The 20,073-nt window shown below is 36.9% G+C and overlaps 1 protein-coding gene across 2 annotated transcripts in view; it reads left to right on the forward strand.

Moving 5' to 3' along the window:
• LOC148273058 (phosphatidylinositide 4-phosphatase SAC2-like) overlaps window positions 1–20,073 on the forward strand; it is a 35,408-nt gene that overhangs the window by 13,725 nt on the left and 1,610 nt on the right. The window contains exons 9-16 of one of the 2 annotated variants that reach the window (XM_088239217.1): window positions 1,749–1,819; window positions 2,791–3,048; window positions 8,515–8,751; window positions 10,605–10,773; window positions 12,570–12,759; window positions 15,369–15,475; window positions 17,738–17,852; window positions 18,013–19,136. In XM_088239217.1, the coding sequence (XP_088095343.1) occupies window positions 1,749–1,819; window positions 2,791–3,048; window positions 8,515–8,751; window positions 10,605–10,773; window positions 12,570–12,759; window positions 15,369–15,475; window positions 17,738–17,852; window positions 18,013–19,136 (2,271 nt within the window). The remainder of the gene's footprint in view (window positions 1–1,748; window positions 1,820–2,790; window positions 3,049–8,514; window positions 8,752–10,604; window positions 10,774–12,569; window positions 12,760–15,368; window positions 15,476–17,737; window positions 17,853–18,012; window positions 19,137–20,073) is intronic. The other variant, XM_088239219.1, reaches the window with a different exon arrangement.

Raw genomic sequence — 20,073 nt, forward strand, 5'->3', positions numbered from 1 at the left:
ACATTTAAGAGAAGGTAATATATAAGTCTAGGCATCTACAGGGCTGAAAATGGGCTGTTGAAATGCGATCCCTCAGGCGAATGTGCGGAAAAACAATGTATGATAGGTGCCCTAATGTCGAAATTAGAGCAGAATGCAAGGCTGAGTTAAGCATTATCGACAAAATTAAGAAAGGTCTTTTGCGATGGTTCGGTCATGTGGAGCGAATGAATGATGAAAGAACGGCTAAAAAGATTTATGATGCGAATGTGTCTGGTTGTAGAAGTCGAGGAAGGCCGAGAAAGACATGGCATGATCAAGTACAACAAATTCTTGAAAGTGGTCATGTGAAAAGTCGGAATAATCGACGTGCGTGCATGAGAAGATGTATGAATGTGAAGGAAGCAAAGGAAGTGTGCCAGGACAGAGTGGTGTGGCGTTCTATCCTCTCTGCCTACCCCTCCGGGGAAATGGCGTGATGGTTAGTTAGTTAGTTAGGCATCTACAGGGCTTGTGAGCAGTCAATGGCTGGTTTAAGTGGCCACTTTACACACTGTGTAACATGCACCATTCTGCCTATATTTAAACATCTATATTCCTTCGATTCTTCCATCTGTTGATGTTTGTGAAGTTAAAGAGCTGAAACCTTTATTTATGCTGGTGAGATTCATCTAATTGAATTATTTCACCTACATACTAGACTAGGCAACGCCTGAAAATGTTATTTTTTCAATTTCTATACTTCTTCATGGACCAGGTAATTTATCAACTCAAAATATTGTTAATTAATAAAATAATAAAATATTTTAAAAGATTAATATAACAAGAAAATCACAAAGTTACTGTTTCATATAACAATTATGCTGAAGGTTTAATTACCATTCACCATCTTTGAAAAAGTTCAAATGGTTTGTTCTATGGAAACTACCATCATCATCATCATTCCATGTCCGCTCCCTAGTTGGAGCAAATGGTGTCCACGAAGATCCTCCAGGCATCTCTGTCGGCCGCCAGCTCCTGCGCATCCTCCCGAGTCAGATTCGCGTCTCGTAGTTCTGACACGAACTGCCGACAAACAGTCAGCAGTGGACGCCTTGTAAAGTGGGCAAGCGCGGTTGAGGCTCTCAGGAGGTATCCGCAGTACATGACCCATCCAACCATTAACAATAGTAATAAATAGTTACCTAGAACTATTACCAATGAAATAAAGAAGAAGAGCCGTTCTATATGTACTAAATTTCATGTGAAATGAGTCACCAATGTCCTGGTACTGGTATTAGTATATAAATGAAATACCTGCAAATAACCAATAAAATAATGCCTGTAAACTGCAAGTTTCTAAAATGCAGTTCTTTTACTTGGCAAATAATTCAAAGTAGAATCGGGTTGTGGTCCCGTGGCTAGTGTCCCGGACTCGCGGCTCAAAGGTCCGTGGTTCGAATCCCACTCTACCCCAACTTGATTCCATTTTCTAATAGTGAGATATTTACAACTTGTTGAAATCCAACTGTATCGTCTCCGCTTGATGACAGATGTCTCCGGAGTTTGCTGCGTCCGTTATCTTATCACTTCATTCCTCACAAAGTCGAACCACCGCACACCCAAGATTCTTCTGAGACACCTATTCTCAAAACTCAGACTTTTGCTGCTTTTAGAATGAGGTTTTCAATTATGAACAATGTAGTTTTCTCAAGAAATGTCAGGAAGAAATAAGCCATGATTTAAAAATGACATTGTCCTTATATTTGATACAAGGATGTACATTTTAGGGGGACTACACAAGAACGGGAGAAAGAAAATTTACCGGTATTATGAAGGATGGAATGAACTCAGCTAATCGGTAAGTGCATATTTCTTAATTAAAATAAAGTCTATTTTTCCTATATTATTTTTGAAGCGAATTCTTTAAAAAAATATATGGTACTCTGCTAATTTTGCATAAAAAATATTTAAAAATAGTAGTAGAAACCTTATAATATGGTTAAAATTGTTTCCCAAGTAATGTGGTACTGATCGCACATCAGACATCCGATTTGTTGACATGTGACTTTTTATGATCCGAACCTCACACATTTTTTTCTTTTAAAAGAATAACCCGCTAAGCTTCCACTTTAGAGGCTTGTCAGCAGGTGGGAAAGAGAGGATATGGAAGAAAGTTATGAAAAATACACCGCGACACGCAGACCAATTGAGAATTCTAGAAATGAATAAAGCCTAAAACAGCCGCGTCGAACGCCACATGTCCCGCGATGTGACTGCACGAATATAATGGTGGTCATATGTCAACCGCATCATCTTAAAGAAAAATAGCCCTTAAGAAATAATGTTCGAAATACTGTTTTTCAAATTGAGAATCTTCAAATGATTTGTGTAATCTGCTAGCTTACTCTAGGAGGAAAAATCACAACTTGGTTTAAGATGTTCAAAATATATTATTATTAATAATAATAATACACTAGCAGCTATTAAGCTGATGCGTGTATATCAAGTGTACATGTTTATTAAACATTATAAATTGATGTGTGCATCTAGTTAACATTAACTGAACTAGCAGCAGTCACTTTCTCAGGAAGGCCATTCCATTTCTCCACAACTCGGTTTGTCAGGAAGTTCTTCCCGGAGTCGGATGAGAAGGAGGTAGTGTTTAGTTTCAATGACTGACCTCTGAGATGGCGGTTTTCATTCATAGTGAACATTGATTTCAACTTGCTCAGTTAAGATTTTGAACGTTTCAATCAAGTAGGTATTCTTATTTGTACAGTAATTTATTATCAATAAGACTCCTCACTGAATTCCGTTGGCCCTTCACAGATATTATATACAACATTTCGCGGACGCATTTAGACAGTGCACGCTCGACTTGCTACTGGGAATCCCAGTCAGCGACGCGGACTTAGACCGAGAGCTAAACTGCTTGGACGATCTGAGGGTCGCGAGCGAGATCGCCCGCGACACGATCGCGCCCGTCCTGTTAGACATTCCGCCTCAGATGGAGCATATGCCCGGATATTACATCCAGAGCTCGAGGGATGAAATGTTGCTCGGTAGTGTCGCCTACGCGCTTTCCAGGTTAGAATATAAACTGATTGATTGAACCGGCATTAACTTTGCTGTCTGTTACTAACTAATTTTTATTCTGTTTGAAGAATGCAATTGTAAAATAAATCATTTCATTCGCTTGTTCGTAGACCGAGAGTCGAGTCCAACTGGGAAAAGCCGAGCCGTTGTCATCCCTCCATCTGTCATTATGTACGAGCTCATGCAGAGCAATTCTTTCGTGACATTTTGCATTATTTTAAGCCACCTTCATTTAGAATGTATGATGTATGCCCGGAGAGAAAATTGGCGATGAACGAAAGTAAGTCAAAAGTGATTGTATTTGGAAGTGAGGTTACTGACTGCATAATAAATGTAAACAATGAATGTCTCGAACAAGCAGAAGAATTTTTGTATCTGGGAAGCATGTTTTCAAGAGATGGAAGAGTAGAAAAAGATGTTGAAAGGAGAGGGAATGCGGGCAGCAAAATGAACGGCGCACTAAGCACAGTAATTGCTAATGAAAATATGTCAATCGAAGCTAAACTGGCATTGCACAATGGAGGTTTAGTCCCAACACTTATGTATGGAAGTGAAACATAGAACTGGTAGAGGAAGGACGAAAGCCGAGTGAACGCGGTTGAAATGCGATCTCTTAGACGAATGTGTGGGAAATTAATGTATGACAGGGTTACGAATGATGAAATCTTGCGAGAGTGCAAATATGAGTCAAGTATAATTGATAAGATTAAGACAGGGTCTCCGAGATGGTTTGGTCGTGTAGAACAAATGAACGACGAAAGAATGGTAAAACAAGTATATATGGCGAAAATGAATGGTTACGTGAGACGAGGACGACCGAGGAAGACGTGGCATGATCAGATAAACCAAAATCTTAAGTCTGGTCATGTCAAAAGCAGACCGAACCGAAGGGCACGCATGACAAGATATAGACAAGTATGAATGTGGAAGAAGCTAGAAATGTATGCCAGGATAGACGTGTGTGGCGGTTCATTCTCTCTGCTTACCCCTACGGGGAAACGGTGTGATGGTAGCAGTAGTAGTAGTACCTTCATTTAATCTTGTGTTTAAAATCTATCAAGCCCAAGGAAAAACTGGTCACAAATACACATTTTTCTCTACAATATGACTGTGTATTATTAATTATAATTTTATTATTATTGTTATATTAATTTTAAGCGAGCAGCTTAAAGCTGATATGCTCAAGTCTATTTTAACGAAAGTTAGTTGTTGAAACAAATCTAGTCCATTTTTGAACCCATCGAGACTACACAGTGAGATCAGCTCTTGTGGCAGCTTATTCCAACCATCGACAACCCTATTGCTCAGGAAATGCTTCCGTGAATTTAGATTGAATCTCGTTTTCTCCAGCCTGAGCTGTGGCCTCTAAGGCCGGCGGCCTCCGTGGTGTAGTGGTCAAGACGCCTGACTCGCGCACGGAAGAAGTGAGAATACAAAAAAATTAAAATGTGATTTCTCTCAAGCCTGGGTGCTCTGTGATGTAATTCACCACTGTAATTAGGCCTCCTGGCCTGTTGTGGTGCAAAAAAAATAAAATAATGTAAAATGTAAAAAAAAGACGAGCATCTTACATTGCACTCTTTCTGAAATAATTAAAAAAATATTTTTAACATGTGTTTAATATTTTTTTATTCATAATTTCCTTTCCGCACCTAATGGTGCATAGGGCACTGCATCGGTGTTCAAATTGCAGTGTGTCTCGATCATTTTTGTTACATGAAGGTAAGATGATCAGTCTTACGTTTTACGTCCGGGACTATGAAATATCCTAGTGTAAAAACACTTTTTTAAATTAACCATGTCGAGAATCGAACCCGAGACCTCTTTCATGGTAGGCAAATGCGCTGACCACTACACCACGAGGCTGCAAATTTTTATTTAACAATTTTTCTTTTTTTAAAAATATTTACAATTTGCTTTTTATTTTTATAATTTTTTGTCTTTACTTTATATGTCTACTGGTTTTTTTTTAAATGCATCTTTTTATACTTAACTTCTTATGCACATTATCTCTATATTTTTTTTTGTTTTTTGTTACGCTAAGCTTTTTTGGTTTCCACATGTCTTTTAAACAAAAAGTTATTACATAGTTTTTTTTAATTATTTCTACTAATTATTGTGTTTGTACTTACCTGTATTATTTTTGTAAATGCCCCCTGGGCGTATTGTAAAATAAATAAATATGCTCATATATATTTATTAAAATAAAATGTATTCTGAATGGAATTAATGAGCGAGAACCTTCACGCAATCGCACGCGCACGCAAACAAAACTCAATCTTCACTAAGGAATATCCTCACTAACACACAACATTACTAAAACACTCTTACCAATATTCGCATAAGTGCGCAAACAAATATTTATTAATTTGTTACTGTTAATGGAGAAGACAGAGCAAATGAAAAAAATCCACTGTTAATCTAATACAGTAAACCCCCCCCTATAACGTTGAGATAGGTACCACGTTATCGGGGGGAACGTTATAGGGGGGACTTTACTTGCGCGGAATGGCATAAACTTCCTGGAACTTGCCCGGTAATTCAACGTGACAGTTTAACATTTTTATTTGTAAATAAGTATTATCTATATTTAAATTTGTTGCAACAGAGAGGTAAAACATTTTCGAGAAGGGAATATGGAAGTCTAGCCATTTACAGGGCTTATAACCTGTCATTGGCTGGTTTGAGTGGCCAATTTACACACTGTGTAACATTTACCATTCTGCCTATGTTTAAACATCCACATTTCCTCAACTCTTCCATCTGTTAACTTTCGTGAAGTAAAAGAGCTGAAGCCTTTATCACGCGGGTGAGATTCATCCGGCTGAACCGATTCCCCTACTAGGCAACGCCTGAAAACAATTTTCCAATTTTTATAGTTCTTCTTTTACCAGGTAGTTCATTCAACAATGTTTTGAGTATGTCCAAACGCTTGCAGATTGGCTGAATTTCCTCCCTAGGGAGTTATTTATATTGAATTTTTTTGCAACAGAGAGGGAAAACATTTTTGAGAAGGGATAATGGAAGTCTAGGTATTTACAGGGCTTATGACCTGTCATTGGCTGGTTTAAGTGGCCGCTTCGCACAATGTCAATCCAGCTAGTCTGCAAGCATTTGGACATACTCAAAACATTGTTGAAGTATTTATTAATTTGTTACTGTTTATTAACAGCAACAAATTAAGAAGAAGAAGAGAAGACATAGAGCAAATAAATAAAAAATCTGCTGTTAATCTAATACAGTAAACCCCCCCTATAACGTTGAGATAGTTACCACGTTATCGGGGGGAACGTTATAAAGGGAACTTGACTCGCATGGGATGACGTAATCTTCCTAGAACTTGCGGGCGGGGTAGTTCAACGTGACACTTTAACTTTTTTTTGTAAATAAGTATTATCTACATCGAGAGATAATGCGTATGACATCTACCGCGCAAATGTTGGACCGGGTCTGGACGCCTCAGTGTAATTTTGTGGGTTTTAGGTCTTGGATTAGCATGGAAAGAACAGATAGACAAATTCTTTAAAAAAAAAAATTAAAATAAAAAATAAATGCATAGGTACTGCAAATAAATCATGTTTTTGTAATATCAGCAAATGTTAGTTTGGTTTTTCTTTTCTTTTCGTAGTCATGTCATACCATATATATATGCTATAAACTTTTTAATAATTAAAAAAGGAATGGCCCACCTCAGACGCTGTAGTCTTTGTGGGCATTTTTTCCAATTCATGTTATAGCTTAATTTTAAGATGTATTTTTCTAAAGTGTATTTTTGTAATTATATTTCTATGTTAATAATATATGTATGGAAAAATAAACAAATAAATATAAATATATATATATATAGAGCTAGTAAGTCAAGTCTTTTTGTCATGTTGTTCTTGTAAAGATAAGAGGTGTGCAGTGAGATGGATACAATCTTTAAAACTAGACCAAAGGAAATATTGTTTATTTGGTTAATTTTTTTTTCTCTGAAAAATAAGTGGTTAAAAATATAGATTTTTATTTATTTTATTATAATGAATAATTTAAAAAATAATACCTGTTAATCCAATCTTGAATCTGACGAACATAAGTCTAGAACTTATAAAGGCATACTCTTAGTGTATTTTTTGTAATTATATTTTTATGTAAATAATATATGTATGGAAAAATAAACAAATTAAATAAATAAATAAAAGTTAAAAGTGTGTACTTGAAGGCGAGGTTTAGCATGGGCTGCCTTTGGTAAGCTCTCATATATCCTAAAATCTCCGAATTATTTACATTACTTAAAGAAGAAACTTTTTGATGCTTGTGTTCTCCCTGTACTGACATATGGCTGTGAAACTTTTGTGTTCACGAAAAAAAATTTACACAAATTATCAGTGACACAGAGAGCCATGGAAAGGAGAATGCTGGGTATTTCGTTGAGAGACAGAAAAACCAATACATGGATTAGAGCGAGAACAAAGATCACCGATGTGGTCCATAGGGCTGCCAACCAGAAATGGAGCTGGGCTGGTCATATAGCCAGAATCACAGACTCTAGATGGACCAAAAAGGTCCTGGAATGGCGACCCAGAACGGGTAGAAGAAGTGTCGGCAGGCCTCAGACAAGGTGGTCTGATGACATAAGACGAGTTGCAGGAAGTGGTTGGATGCGGTTGGCTCAGGACAGGGAAATATGGAGACTAAAGGGGGAGGCCTATGTTCAACATTGGACAAGAGACCGCTGATGATGATGATGATGATGTACTTGAAAGTGATTAAGGTTGACCACACACCAAAACTGTCGTAGTGCAGTACCAGGATCATAATCAGGCAGTTGATTTTTTCTTCCCAAAAAATATGCATTATTTCATAACACAGTTTAAGACCACTTCTAGAAGTTGATACCTAGTTGGCACTAATAATAATAGCTCGCTCGTCAAATAAAGGAATGGGGACGAAATATTTGTCCAGCAATGGCACACACTGTTAATAAATTATAAAAAATATCTTTACATGTTAATTTTTAATAAAAAAAAATGCGCAATGATTTACTTGATCATAATTTATTCCAAGTAGAACATATTTACTGACCGTGTCATGGAATATCCTTGGGACAGAGCAGCGCTGTGCCGATGAGTCATCAATCTTTGTTCCGCTGAACGCGTCTATCGAGGTCAAGGGACGCGGACCTAATACGGGGGACCACCGTTATAGGAAAAAACTTCCGCAAACGTTATAGGAAAAATCCTTATACGAGTGTACATTATAGGGGGGTTTACTGTAATACATAATGTAGAAGGAGAGAGTTTACATAATTGTGTGAGTTCGATATTTGTGTTCATGTGTGTGTATGTGAATGTGTGTTGCGTGTGTTCATATGTGTGAGTTTGTAAAGGTTCGTGTGTATAAAGGTGCGTGTGTCGGTGCGTAGGAGAGGGCTCGGTAAGAAATATATAACTAATGATTCTACGTATTTATTCCCAGCTACTACCTGTCTCGCTTCAAGGACGCCTTCCGCCAGGCCACGGTGGACCTCATGCTGGGGCACGCCGGCGCGGGCGAGTTCACTCGCGGGGAGGAGGCGGAGGGCGAGGGGGAGGAGGGCGAGGGGCACTGCGCCCCCGAGCACGTCAAGCACCTGCTGGAGGACTGCAAGAAGCTGCTCGTCAGCGACACATCCAGCGTGCTGCAGGCCTGGGGGCTCATCGACGGCGATCCCGGGTGCGTCGGCTACTTGAGATATTAATAATGAGGAAATTTATTGTCCCCAATTAGATTATTGCTCCACAGTCAATGACGTATGATGCACTATTGTCCCCAATTAGATTATTGCTCTACAGTCAATGACGTATGATGCACTATTGTCCCCAATTAGATTATTGCTCTACAGTCAATGACGTTTGATGCACTATTGTCCCCAATTAGATTATTGCTCTACAGTCAATGACGTATGATGCACTATTGTCCCCAATTAGATTATTGCTCTACAGTCAATGACGTATGATGCACTATTGTCCCCAATTAGATTATTGCTCTACAGTCAATGACGTATGATGCACTATTGTCCCCAATTAGATTATTGCTCTACAGTCAATGACGTATGATGCACTATTGTCCCCAATTAGATTATTGCTCTACAGTCAATGACGTATGATGCACTATTGTCCCCAATTAGATTATTGCTCTACAGTCAATGCTCTATCACAGCATAGCCATCTCTTTGTTCTAGTAACGAGAGAACCCTTTCAATATCCATTCACCGCTTTAATTTTTTTTCCCCCTCTTTCACAGTAGTTGCTCGATTATGGAATAATCTACTAGTAGTAAAAAATATAAAAATGTTTAATTATATAAAACAACTTTGTTTTTAACCACTCTTAAATTTTTTTATTCTACCGACAGGTTTCAAAGCTACACAAGCTTCTTTATCAAGGTATAATTTAACTCATTAGATTCATTAATCTTATCCTATTTTATTTTAACAGTAAATATTAAATTGAAACATATTAAAAAAGGAATGGCCCACGCTCAGACGCTGAGTTATATTCGTGTTATAGCTTAATTTTAAGATGTATTTTTCTAAAGTGTATTTTCGTAATTATATTTCTATGTTAATAATATATGTATGGAAAAATAAACAAATAAAAATATATATATATAGAGCTAGTAAGTCAAGTCTTTTTGTCATGTTGTTTTTGTAAAGATAAGAGGTGTGCAGTGAGATGGATACAATCTTTAAAACTAGACTAAAGGAAATATTGTTTATTTTGTTAATTTTTTTTTTCTCTGAAAAAATAAGTGGTTAAAAACATAGATTTTTATTTATTTTATAATAATGAATAATTTTTAAAATAATACCTGTTAATCCAATCTTGAATCTGACAAACATAAGTCTAGAACTTATAAAGACATCGATTTCATACACTATCATTCTGGGCGATAGAAACGCGGCAACACCCTGGCAGGCTCGGTCTGTATCTGGGACACCCGACCAAAGAACCAGGGCGTCATCGTGTTCCATCGAACCGCTTCCTTTTTTCCAACTTTCCGTTATACATAATATATCTAAACATTTATTCCTCATCACATCACACAATTCGTTCATTTCACCCATGCGTCCCCTTATATTCCAAGTCGCAATTCTGCATTCTTGCGTTTTCCTCCTCTGTGCGCCCTAAGGCTGAGACAAGCATTGTCGACAAAATCAAGAAAGGAGCTCTGCGCTGGTTCGGACATGTAGAACGAATGGACGGCGAAAGAACGGCTAAGAATATTTACAATGCGAATGTTGATGGATGCAGAAATAGAGGAAGACCGAGAAAGACATGGCATGACCAAATCCAACAAATACTTAAAGATGGACATGTCAAAAGTCGGAGTAATCGGCGCGCGTGCATGAGAAGATGTATGAATGTAGAGGAAGTGAGATCTGTATGCAAAGATAGTGTCGTGACGTTCTATCCTCTCTGCCTACCCTTACGGAGAAACGGCGTGATGGTTTGTTGTTGTTGTTGTAATGAATAATTACAAAGTTAGTGCTTCAAATATTAATTTGATTTATTTTTATTTTATAGAACAGGGGATCCTAACGAGACAGAAATGGACACCATTGTGATCCTAACAAGAGACAGTTACTTGGTAGCCGACTATGACGACCAGTCGGATCGGGTCACCTCGTTCCAGAAATTGGACCTTAAGGACGTGACGCTTATAGAGTTTGGTGTTATGGAGAGCTCTTCACAGGTATGCGCCTTATATTTATTAATTTATTTTATAGAACAGGGGATCCTAACGAGACAGAAATGGACACCATTGTGATCCTAACAAGAGACAGTTACTTGGTAGCCGACTATGACGACCAGTCGGATCGTGTCACCTCGTTCCAGAAATTGGACCTTAAGGACGTTACGCTTATAGAGTTTGGTGTTATGGAGAGCTCTTCACAGGTATGCGCCTTATATTTATTAATTTATTTTATAGAACAGGGGATCCTAACGAGACAAATGGACACCGTTGTGATCCTAACAAGAGACAGTTACTTGGTAGCCGACTATGACGACCAGTCAGATCGGGTCACCTCATTCCAGAAATTGGACCTTAAGGACTTGACGCTTATAGAGTTTGATGTTATGGAGAGCTCTTCACAGGTATGCGCCTTATATTGAGATAAAAGAGGTCTTTTTACACAAAAAATACATATTATCAAATTCTAAATATAGTCAAACGTTATGGATATAGCTCTATTTTCATAATATAATACCTCAAGGACGTTTTCCACTCCCACCAAGTCTGTAGGGTCCATAGTCCATAGTCGATGACACACACGTGTTAAATTAGTTCACCCGAAGTAGACTAATGACCGACGATGCAATGTCATCATTTTCTATCGAACCCAATACATTCGCATAGTGCAACTCTTATAGTATTGCACGTTAACCGAGAGCATTGTTCTGCAGTACATTCACATCGTCCCTACCATAAAGAAATTAACTACAAAGGAACGTTGTCTATAAAGAGACCACAAGACGCAGCCAACATCAGTCAGCTCATTCAATCAGCCCAACAAGATCAGTGCAGTTCACTAAGTTCCAGCATGTAGTTCAAGTGTAGTCTCTTCAACTCATCATCGACGTAACACTCGTCCGACATAATTCATTATTTATTCGCCATGAAATAAATCAGCATTCGAACCACAACCACGTCTTCTCTGTCAATCTCTAACTGGGGTAGGAACTCCAACCAAACCCTCAACAACAAATCCTACAAGTCTACTGTATACCATTGTGTCTTTCTACTTTCTTTCATAATAATTTTCTATGCATAAATATGTCCTTAAAAATGCCCATTGGGCGTATATATATGTATAAATAAATAAATGTTTGTTATCAGTTTTAGATTTTTTGCAACAGAGAGGGAAAACTGTTTTGAGAAGGGAATATGAGAGTCTAGGCATTTACAGGGCTTATCACCTGTCATTGGCTGGTTTAAGTGGCCACTTTACACACTGTGTAACATTCACCATTCTGCCTATGTTTGAACATCCACATTTCCCCAACTCTTCCATCTGTTGACTTTTCAACAAATCAACTTTTGACAAATCTAAATATGAACAAATCCCTTGGGTGAAAATCCAGCTAGTCTGCAAGCATTTGGACATACTCAAAACATTGTTTTTTATCATTTATTATAATTTTCAATAGTGACAATATGCAATGGCGATCGGATTTAAAAACCCACATGGTTGACATGAAATATTTATTTGAAAATATGTTTTTACACCAGAATATTTCATAGTCCTTGGGCTGGTACCTGAAGCGTAAGACTGATCATCTTACCTTCATGTAACAAAAATGATCAAGATACACTGCGATTGGTGTGTCAATGCAGTGCCCTATGCACCATTAGGTGCGGAAAGGGAATGATGATGAAACATTTGAAGATTCTTATTGCTAAACAATTAACGGATTTCTCCTTAATACTGCGGGAGCGAAGCCACATCGAGGGTTTTATCAGTACATCAACGATGTATTTTCTTCCAGATGTCCCTGACCAGCTTAAAGTCCAACCTGTCTCTGGGCCCCGGGCGAAGGGCGGCCGACGGCGCTCCTTGCGTGCGTATCCACTACCGCCACGAAGGCCAGGACGGCTACTTCCACACTTTCCGTTCCACCAACCTGCGCTTCTTCAACAACATGGCCGTTTTCATCAACACCCCCGAAGAGATACGCGGTAAATCAATATTTGAATCTCACTGAATCTTTCGCACACATGAGAGACATACCCCATAATGAGACAAATTGTTGACAATTCATTCGACAAGCTTCGGTCATGACCCCGTAAATTGGTGTTTATTCATTTAATAAATGCCCAAAGGACTCTTACAATATACAGTTAAAAGTACTTAAAGCATTATAGAAAATACATAAAATAAAATCATAACTATTCCACTAAACATGTGATTAATTATTATTAAAATAAAACTTTGTTATTAGTGTTACACAATTTTATTATTTTACAAGAACACTTCTATAGTTTCGGGAGAGCATACAAAGAGCAATAACAATGGCAGTAATATGAATAATCTAGAAATAATAGAAATTCACAAAAATTTAAATTCTGAGAACAACCTAATTAATAATCACACATTTAACCACCCCTCGCTTTTATTGACTATGTTCCCTTTGCGACCCCCCTCACCATCTTAGACTGGCGTCTGTTAACACTCTCTTAGCCGAGCGATGTCTTCCCACACATTAAATCTTAAATTTAATTATTGTAACTTCCACTTATGTGCTAAATTTTACTTCATGTCCTGTCCCTCATTGATCATGTCTTCATAGCTGTACTTTAGATAACAATCCATTCATATGCTAACACCTTAGATAAGGGGAAAAAACCCCCCTGCTCTAAGTTTCACTGATTAATTTGTTTATTTTTTTAGATTTATTTCAACAGAGAGGGAAAAAGTTTTCGAGAAGAAATTTGAAAGTCTAGGCATTTACAGGGCTTATGACCTGTCATTGGCTGGTTTAAGTGGCCACTTTACACACTGTGTAACATTCACCATTCTGCCCATGTTTGAACATCCACATTTCCTCAGACTTCCAAATTTCTTCTCGAAAACTTTTTCCCTCTCTGTTGAAATAAATCTAAATATGAACAACTCCCTAGGGAGGAAATCCAGCCAGTCTGCAAGCATTTGGACATAATCAAACATTGTTGTTTATTTTTTGTTTAAATTCTATGACATTGTGAACAATATTCTGTGTTTACTATATTAGTTTTATATCACCCGTCGATGGGAGGAGTGCTCTCCCGAAACTGTAGTAGTGTTCTTGTAAAAGAATAAAATTGTGTAACACTAATAACAAAGTTTTATTTTCATAATAATTTATAATGTAGTGTTACGAAGTGAATGCGGATTCAATAAAAAAATAAAAAAATGTAATTAATTTTTTAAAAAAAGAATGCAATAAGAAAGAAAAAGGAAATAAAGTGAAAATGAGTAGAGAAACACATTAAGAAGAGGAGGATTGAGGGGATGGCCATCCGATGGATAGGATAGCTGATTTGATTGCAGCAGGAGTAGTGTGGAACAAGTCCAAGATCTCAGCGTAATTATTAGCTGTTCTGTGGATGCGTGCCAGAGGAGAATGGTGGGTGAAGTTTGTTCTATTGTATTCACACCGGAACATGTGTTGGAGTCTGGTGGTCCTCGTGGGTGTTGGGATTTGGTTGATATATCTCATACAGGGGGCAGTCATAGTAATCATTTAGTATCTCATTAGTTTATATCAAGTCCCCTCTCTTCCGCCATTCTTCCGATGATGTAAATCCTAGTGCTTTTGATCTACCCTGATAAGGCATCATTTTGAGTAATTTGGGGATTTTTGCAGCACATCTTCGGGCTTTATCCAGTATCTCGATATCTTTATAAAAGGAGGACTCCATGCTAGGTATCCATACTTCAATAGAGGTCTTACGCCATAGGTTATGACGTGTTTTTTTAAGGAATAGGGTATTATCACTCGGGAGGAATATCGGATTTAACCTACTCTACAAATAAAAGATTATTTAAAGATTCTCCTAGTGTTTATATAAACCCTTATAATTAATATTTTTATTCATTATTTTCGTTTTGAAAATAAGGTCTTTCGAAAATGATCGTTTCTTAAGTTGGTAATAAATTTTGTCACAGAAGTTCACGATTAATGCATTAATTTTAATGTTGGTAATACCACAGGCCACAGATAGAAATATAAGGAGACTTGTCTATGCATATTATCTTAAGCCCCCCCTTGCCCACTCCACACTCCAGTTCCAGGCACTGACAGATGAAAGTGAAAACGGATTACATCTTATATCTCAAATTTCTTTTATTATTTTATGGTTTTCAACCTCTTCTAAATATTAATTTATTGTGATAATGATAAATTGAATTATCAATTTAACATGAAAATTATAAATCACAACTCGTAGCGTTTGATAAGTGACAGGACGTCGTAAATGTAAACAAATGACACAGAAAAAGGAAGCTATCTAGAATACTCTTTAAAATCCATAGACATTGATTAAAAAAAATTGATGACGTCACAAAACATCCGAAGATGTCATACTTGATGACATCACGAATTGTTTGTTTTTGGCACTATTCAAATTACTAGAATTTAATCCTTTATATCTCCCTTATTTCTTAACAGATTTTAATAAGAATAGTACCGATCGGCTTGTGATTTTTTAGATCAATTTATTAGCTAATAAAATAAATCCACGGTAATTGCCCATTACTTTGGAGTCCTAATCTAATATTAATAGTTATGATAAATATTTTGTTACAGAATCTCTCCGGTCAGTCATAGAATGCTTTGTGATCGCCATGGATGTCGGCAATCTACCCCGAGTACCGATACATCAGACTGGCAAACTTGATAGAAGAAAGTCTAAGGTTTGTTTGTCATAACTATTGATAGACACATTATTGACTTACCTCGCCTTTCTGAGATGGTTTTGATTAGGTGCCTCCCTTCTTCGATTTTACTGAGAACCTCATCATTAGTGATGTGGTTTCCAGGAAATTCCTAATATTCTTCTGTAGCACCACATCTCAAAGACCTCTAGTCTTTTTTTAATCCCTTTTGGTAAGGCACCGTGTCTCACAACCGTCCATCAATATACTCTAAACCTGGCAAATTGCCTGCGGAATTTTAGGTCATTGTTGTTTGACTCAAAAATCTTTGATTTTTTGTTGAATGGAAGCCTTGCTTGATGTACGCGGCAGTCGACTTCTCTTTTTGCTATACCATCTCAGGTGATCGGCTTCCAAGGTACACAAACTCTTTCGCGTTTTTCAGTGTTGCTCCTAACAAAATAAATAGGAGCATATCAATTTAACCGATAAAAAATGGCGCACGATTCAAATCGTACAACTCAACACCCTATACATATTATTACTACTACTACTTCTACTACCACCACCACTACAACGCCATTTGAATATCCATAATAAAGTTTTACGGTAACTTTATTTACAGAAAAACAAACAAATAGTTACTATGTCTAATAAATCATTGACACCATTTGTATTTTTCTACAGATACAAATAAAAATATTCATAAAACGCGCCCAGCGCCAGCAATGAGCGTAGGAACTAGCTGATTACTCCAGCTTATTTCTTCATACAAATAAGTGTACTACATGTTAAACCCAGTGGCGGGACTTTTCTCCTAGATTGCAGATTACACAAATTCTTCGAAGATTCTCGATTTGGAAAATAGTATTTCAAACATTATTTTTTAAGGACTATTTTTCTTTGAGATGATACTTTGGACATATGACTCGCAGCACATGTGGCGCTCGACGCGGCTGTTTTTGGCATTGTTCATTTCTAGAACGAATCGGCCAGTTGACATTTCAATCGTAATGAGAATACCCAATACTGACTGAATTCATTGAGCTATTTTTTGTAAACATTTATACAAGTTATATACACAATATAATATATCACAAAGTTACATCGTTTGAGTTGATTTCACAGAGTTGTATCACACAGAACCACAGAAAAAATAGCAATTTATAATATATATAACTTAAATTATATTATGAACCTACTATGTAGATACGAATAAATGATATTTTTTATAGCTTACCTGTAAATAAAATTACCGTTCGCCACTGGTAGGCAGAGAGAATGGACCGCCACACACGTCTATCCTGGCATACATTTTTTCCTTCTGTATATCCTTTTAAACCATATAGATTAACTATATAGATATCTATCATACAGGATTACAATTATTTAAAAATAGTGTATTGAAAACTTTTGAATAAAACTCCCGTTGGTCCCCTTTTCTCTTATATCACTCAAATTACATACATTAATATTATTATAAATCAAATTTCTCTTTTGAAATTTGTATTCCTACTAAAATCGCTTTAATGAAATTTTATTGACTTCTCTTGGTTTAAAATCTTCTCCTTATATTGCTTTTTCAAATTTTAAAGATTACTTGCTATACTTGTTATTCCTTCTTTACTTTATTCTTTTTTCTCTGCTGCATTGGCATGTTTTTATACTTTTAAACTACTTTTAATTACTTATATTATATATGTAAATAAAATCAATATATTGCTGCTCTTACTATAATGTGTCATTAATTTTGAAGATGTTTTTTAAATTGACCTAAATTTACTGTCTTATATTTCACTTAAAGATTCTTCTCATCGTTTCTTTGAATCCCTTATAAATATTTTAAAGTTTGTAGTTTGTAGTGAGTATTTACAAACGGAAATAATATTAAAGATGAAGAAAATTTGTAAGAGTAATTAAAAATTAAGAATTGAAATAAAGAATGAAAAACATGCTCTGTTCTCTATTATTTCCATTTGTAAATACTCACTACAAACTACAAACTACAAACTTTAAAATATCTTTTTTTCGCTTAAATTTTGATTTTTAAACAACTTTCATTTATGTTTTTCTTTTTCCTTCTCTTTTTTATACTTTCATAACTAACCTTACATATAATTGCTTTATAATATGGAAACTTCACTGGTCCATTAGAATTAAGTCTAATTGTGTAAAATATTAAACTTTGTAACTGTACTGTATGTTTCCCGAATAAAAGAAAATAAGAAACAAAATAAAAATATTATTATATTTACACTATTTTGTTCCTTCTATTATTCAATTTACCGCATGTTTTTCCAGGTGCGCCAATCTTCTAGTGGCAGTAAGGGACGCGGCTCCCTCTACCTAGAGCTCGCCGCACTTCCGGGAATAACGAGGAACCTGAGTGAGACACAGCTTGCTATTAAAACTGCGGGTAACTTATGTTTTTACATTGTATCTTAAGGCATGGTACTTTCAGTTTCATTTAATTTCTCTAAAATACTCAGATGCTTTTCTGAAAGAAGATTGTTTACAAGTACTTAAAAATATAGTCGGCTAAATGTGTGCTAAAATGCCATAACGTTTTTCCCCAGGTTCAAAAGCTCTCACAAACATGTCGGAGCAGTTCTCCAAACTGAACAAGTTCAGCAGTTCCTTTAACAGTCGGGGCAGGGGAGATTCTGCCAAACCTGCCAAACCGGAGTCTATTAACACCAACCAGCGAACGACTTTCTCCTTAGGAAAATCCTCCCTGCGAATGGCTTCCAAAAAACACACTAAAGGGGGCCTGTCCGATTGCACGAGCTCCGACAATTCTTCCGATGACGATGAGGGAAAGACTAGTATCTTCGAACCCACGTTAGACAATTTCGAAAACTGCGTGCGTTACGTCGGAGATAACCCGCTGCTCAAATCTACAACAGATGCCAAAAGTGACGCGGGTAAAACTGCGTCGTTGACGGATAGTCAATCTGACGCGAATTCCGAAGCGTACCTAATTGAAAATCCCCTCTACTCTTCGAAAATCGACACCCAAACTTCAGGGCACGATGTGTATTCGGAAGAGTATTTGTCTCAAGCGGTTATTAGTCTGCCGAGCTGTCAAATTGATGGGGGAAAACGACCAAATCTCAAGTTGGACATTTCAAACGTCAAAATGCCGTCTTCTAGTAATGATTCATCGAGTAACAATCAGTATTATCCTCACAGCGCTACTTCTCATAAATTAAACCCATTCGATATCGATAGCGATAGTGTAAGCAACACGATGGGGTCCGAATACTTCGAAGGCACGGAAACTGCTAGAAGCACGACCCCCGAAATAACAATCAACTTTGAAAGCGAGTCCAAATGGGATAATTTCGATTCTAAGTCGAAAGCCCAACCGCCGTCTTCATTGAAACTGAACCAAAAATTATCGCACAGCTCCGGCGAAGTCGACGTCAACACAACCACAGTCGACGACATGGCTCTTTTATCCAGTAGCGAGACGGGTAAATTTGAAAGCAAGGAGGGCGGGGGACCAATCAGATCGAGCTCTCAGCATGAGATCAATTTGAATATCAGCCAGTCGCAGAGTGAGAGCGCTTTGAAGCAGTTGAAAAACTTGACGAGTCCAGTAGCCAGCACTACCAAGGATCTTGTTATGTCTCCTTTCTCTAAGTTCGCCAAAGGAATGCAGAATCTCGGGGCTAATCTCGACCCTAGAAAAATGAAGGTAAATACATATAATTGATCGCCTTTAAATTCATTTTATTCGATATATTCAATCTTTTGATGTGGCTGTAACACTAAAAATACTCTTAATAATCCACCGAGTAAAATGATGGGTGCCATTTTATTGTCTACAATGAAGAAATTCAATGGTTGTAAAAATATGTATTTGGTAATAGACTATCCAACTATGCCATGAATACAATATTTTTTTCATAATTTGTGTCACTGTAATATTTGTACCTTAAAGCTGAAAGGCACATTTTTTGCGAAATTGAGTTATGAATGTCATTTTGTTAATATATTCAGATTCTATTAATGCTGAAAACATCGGAGTCCTCCGGTATACCACTACTGAAATAGCTTGTTCTAAAACACCAGTACTACTGTAGGGCAGTCGGCCAGTAATAATACTCTGCTGGTATAAAAGCAGTGGATAGCGAATAAATTCCATAATTTTTATAACAAACTACCTCTGACGCAGGGAGGGATTTTTGATGTGTAGCTAGTACACATTGCGTCTAATAACTATAATATCTTTGTAAATATTGGGTTAAGATTTTCAGTATTCCTCCATTACACATTTACGTATCGACTGAAATAATTTGTTGTTAAATAATAAGTACTTATTAGGCACAAAAAAAGCATTTTATCGGAAATCGGGGATAAATTATACTCACAGTATACCAATGTTTCGCAGTGTTGCGTATGAAGAAACAGTCGCGCGTAGTCCAGTACTAGCCTACTAGCAGTACTAATAATAGTAGCTCTCGGGAAGTTGGCGCGGGTGCACGTTTCGCCCGAGTCGTTAGCGATACCCAATGGTTTTTTCATGTTTTCAGCAGTTATATTTGATATATTATCATCTTTGAATTAAATTATGGTTAATTAAAGCCATTCCTTATAAATATTCCATTTTTCCCTTTTTAAATCTCTTATTT

The sequence above is a fragment of the Micrasema longulum genome, unplaced genomic scaffold, assembly GCF_059751315.1.
Source record: "Micrasema longulum isolate JH-2025_06_02 unplaced genomic scaffold, ASM5975131v1 h1tg002094l, whole genome shotgun sequence".
Taxonomy (NCBI): domain Eukaryota; kingdom Metazoa; phylum Arthropoda; class Insecta; order Trichoptera; family Brachycentridae; genus Micrasema; species Micrasema longulum.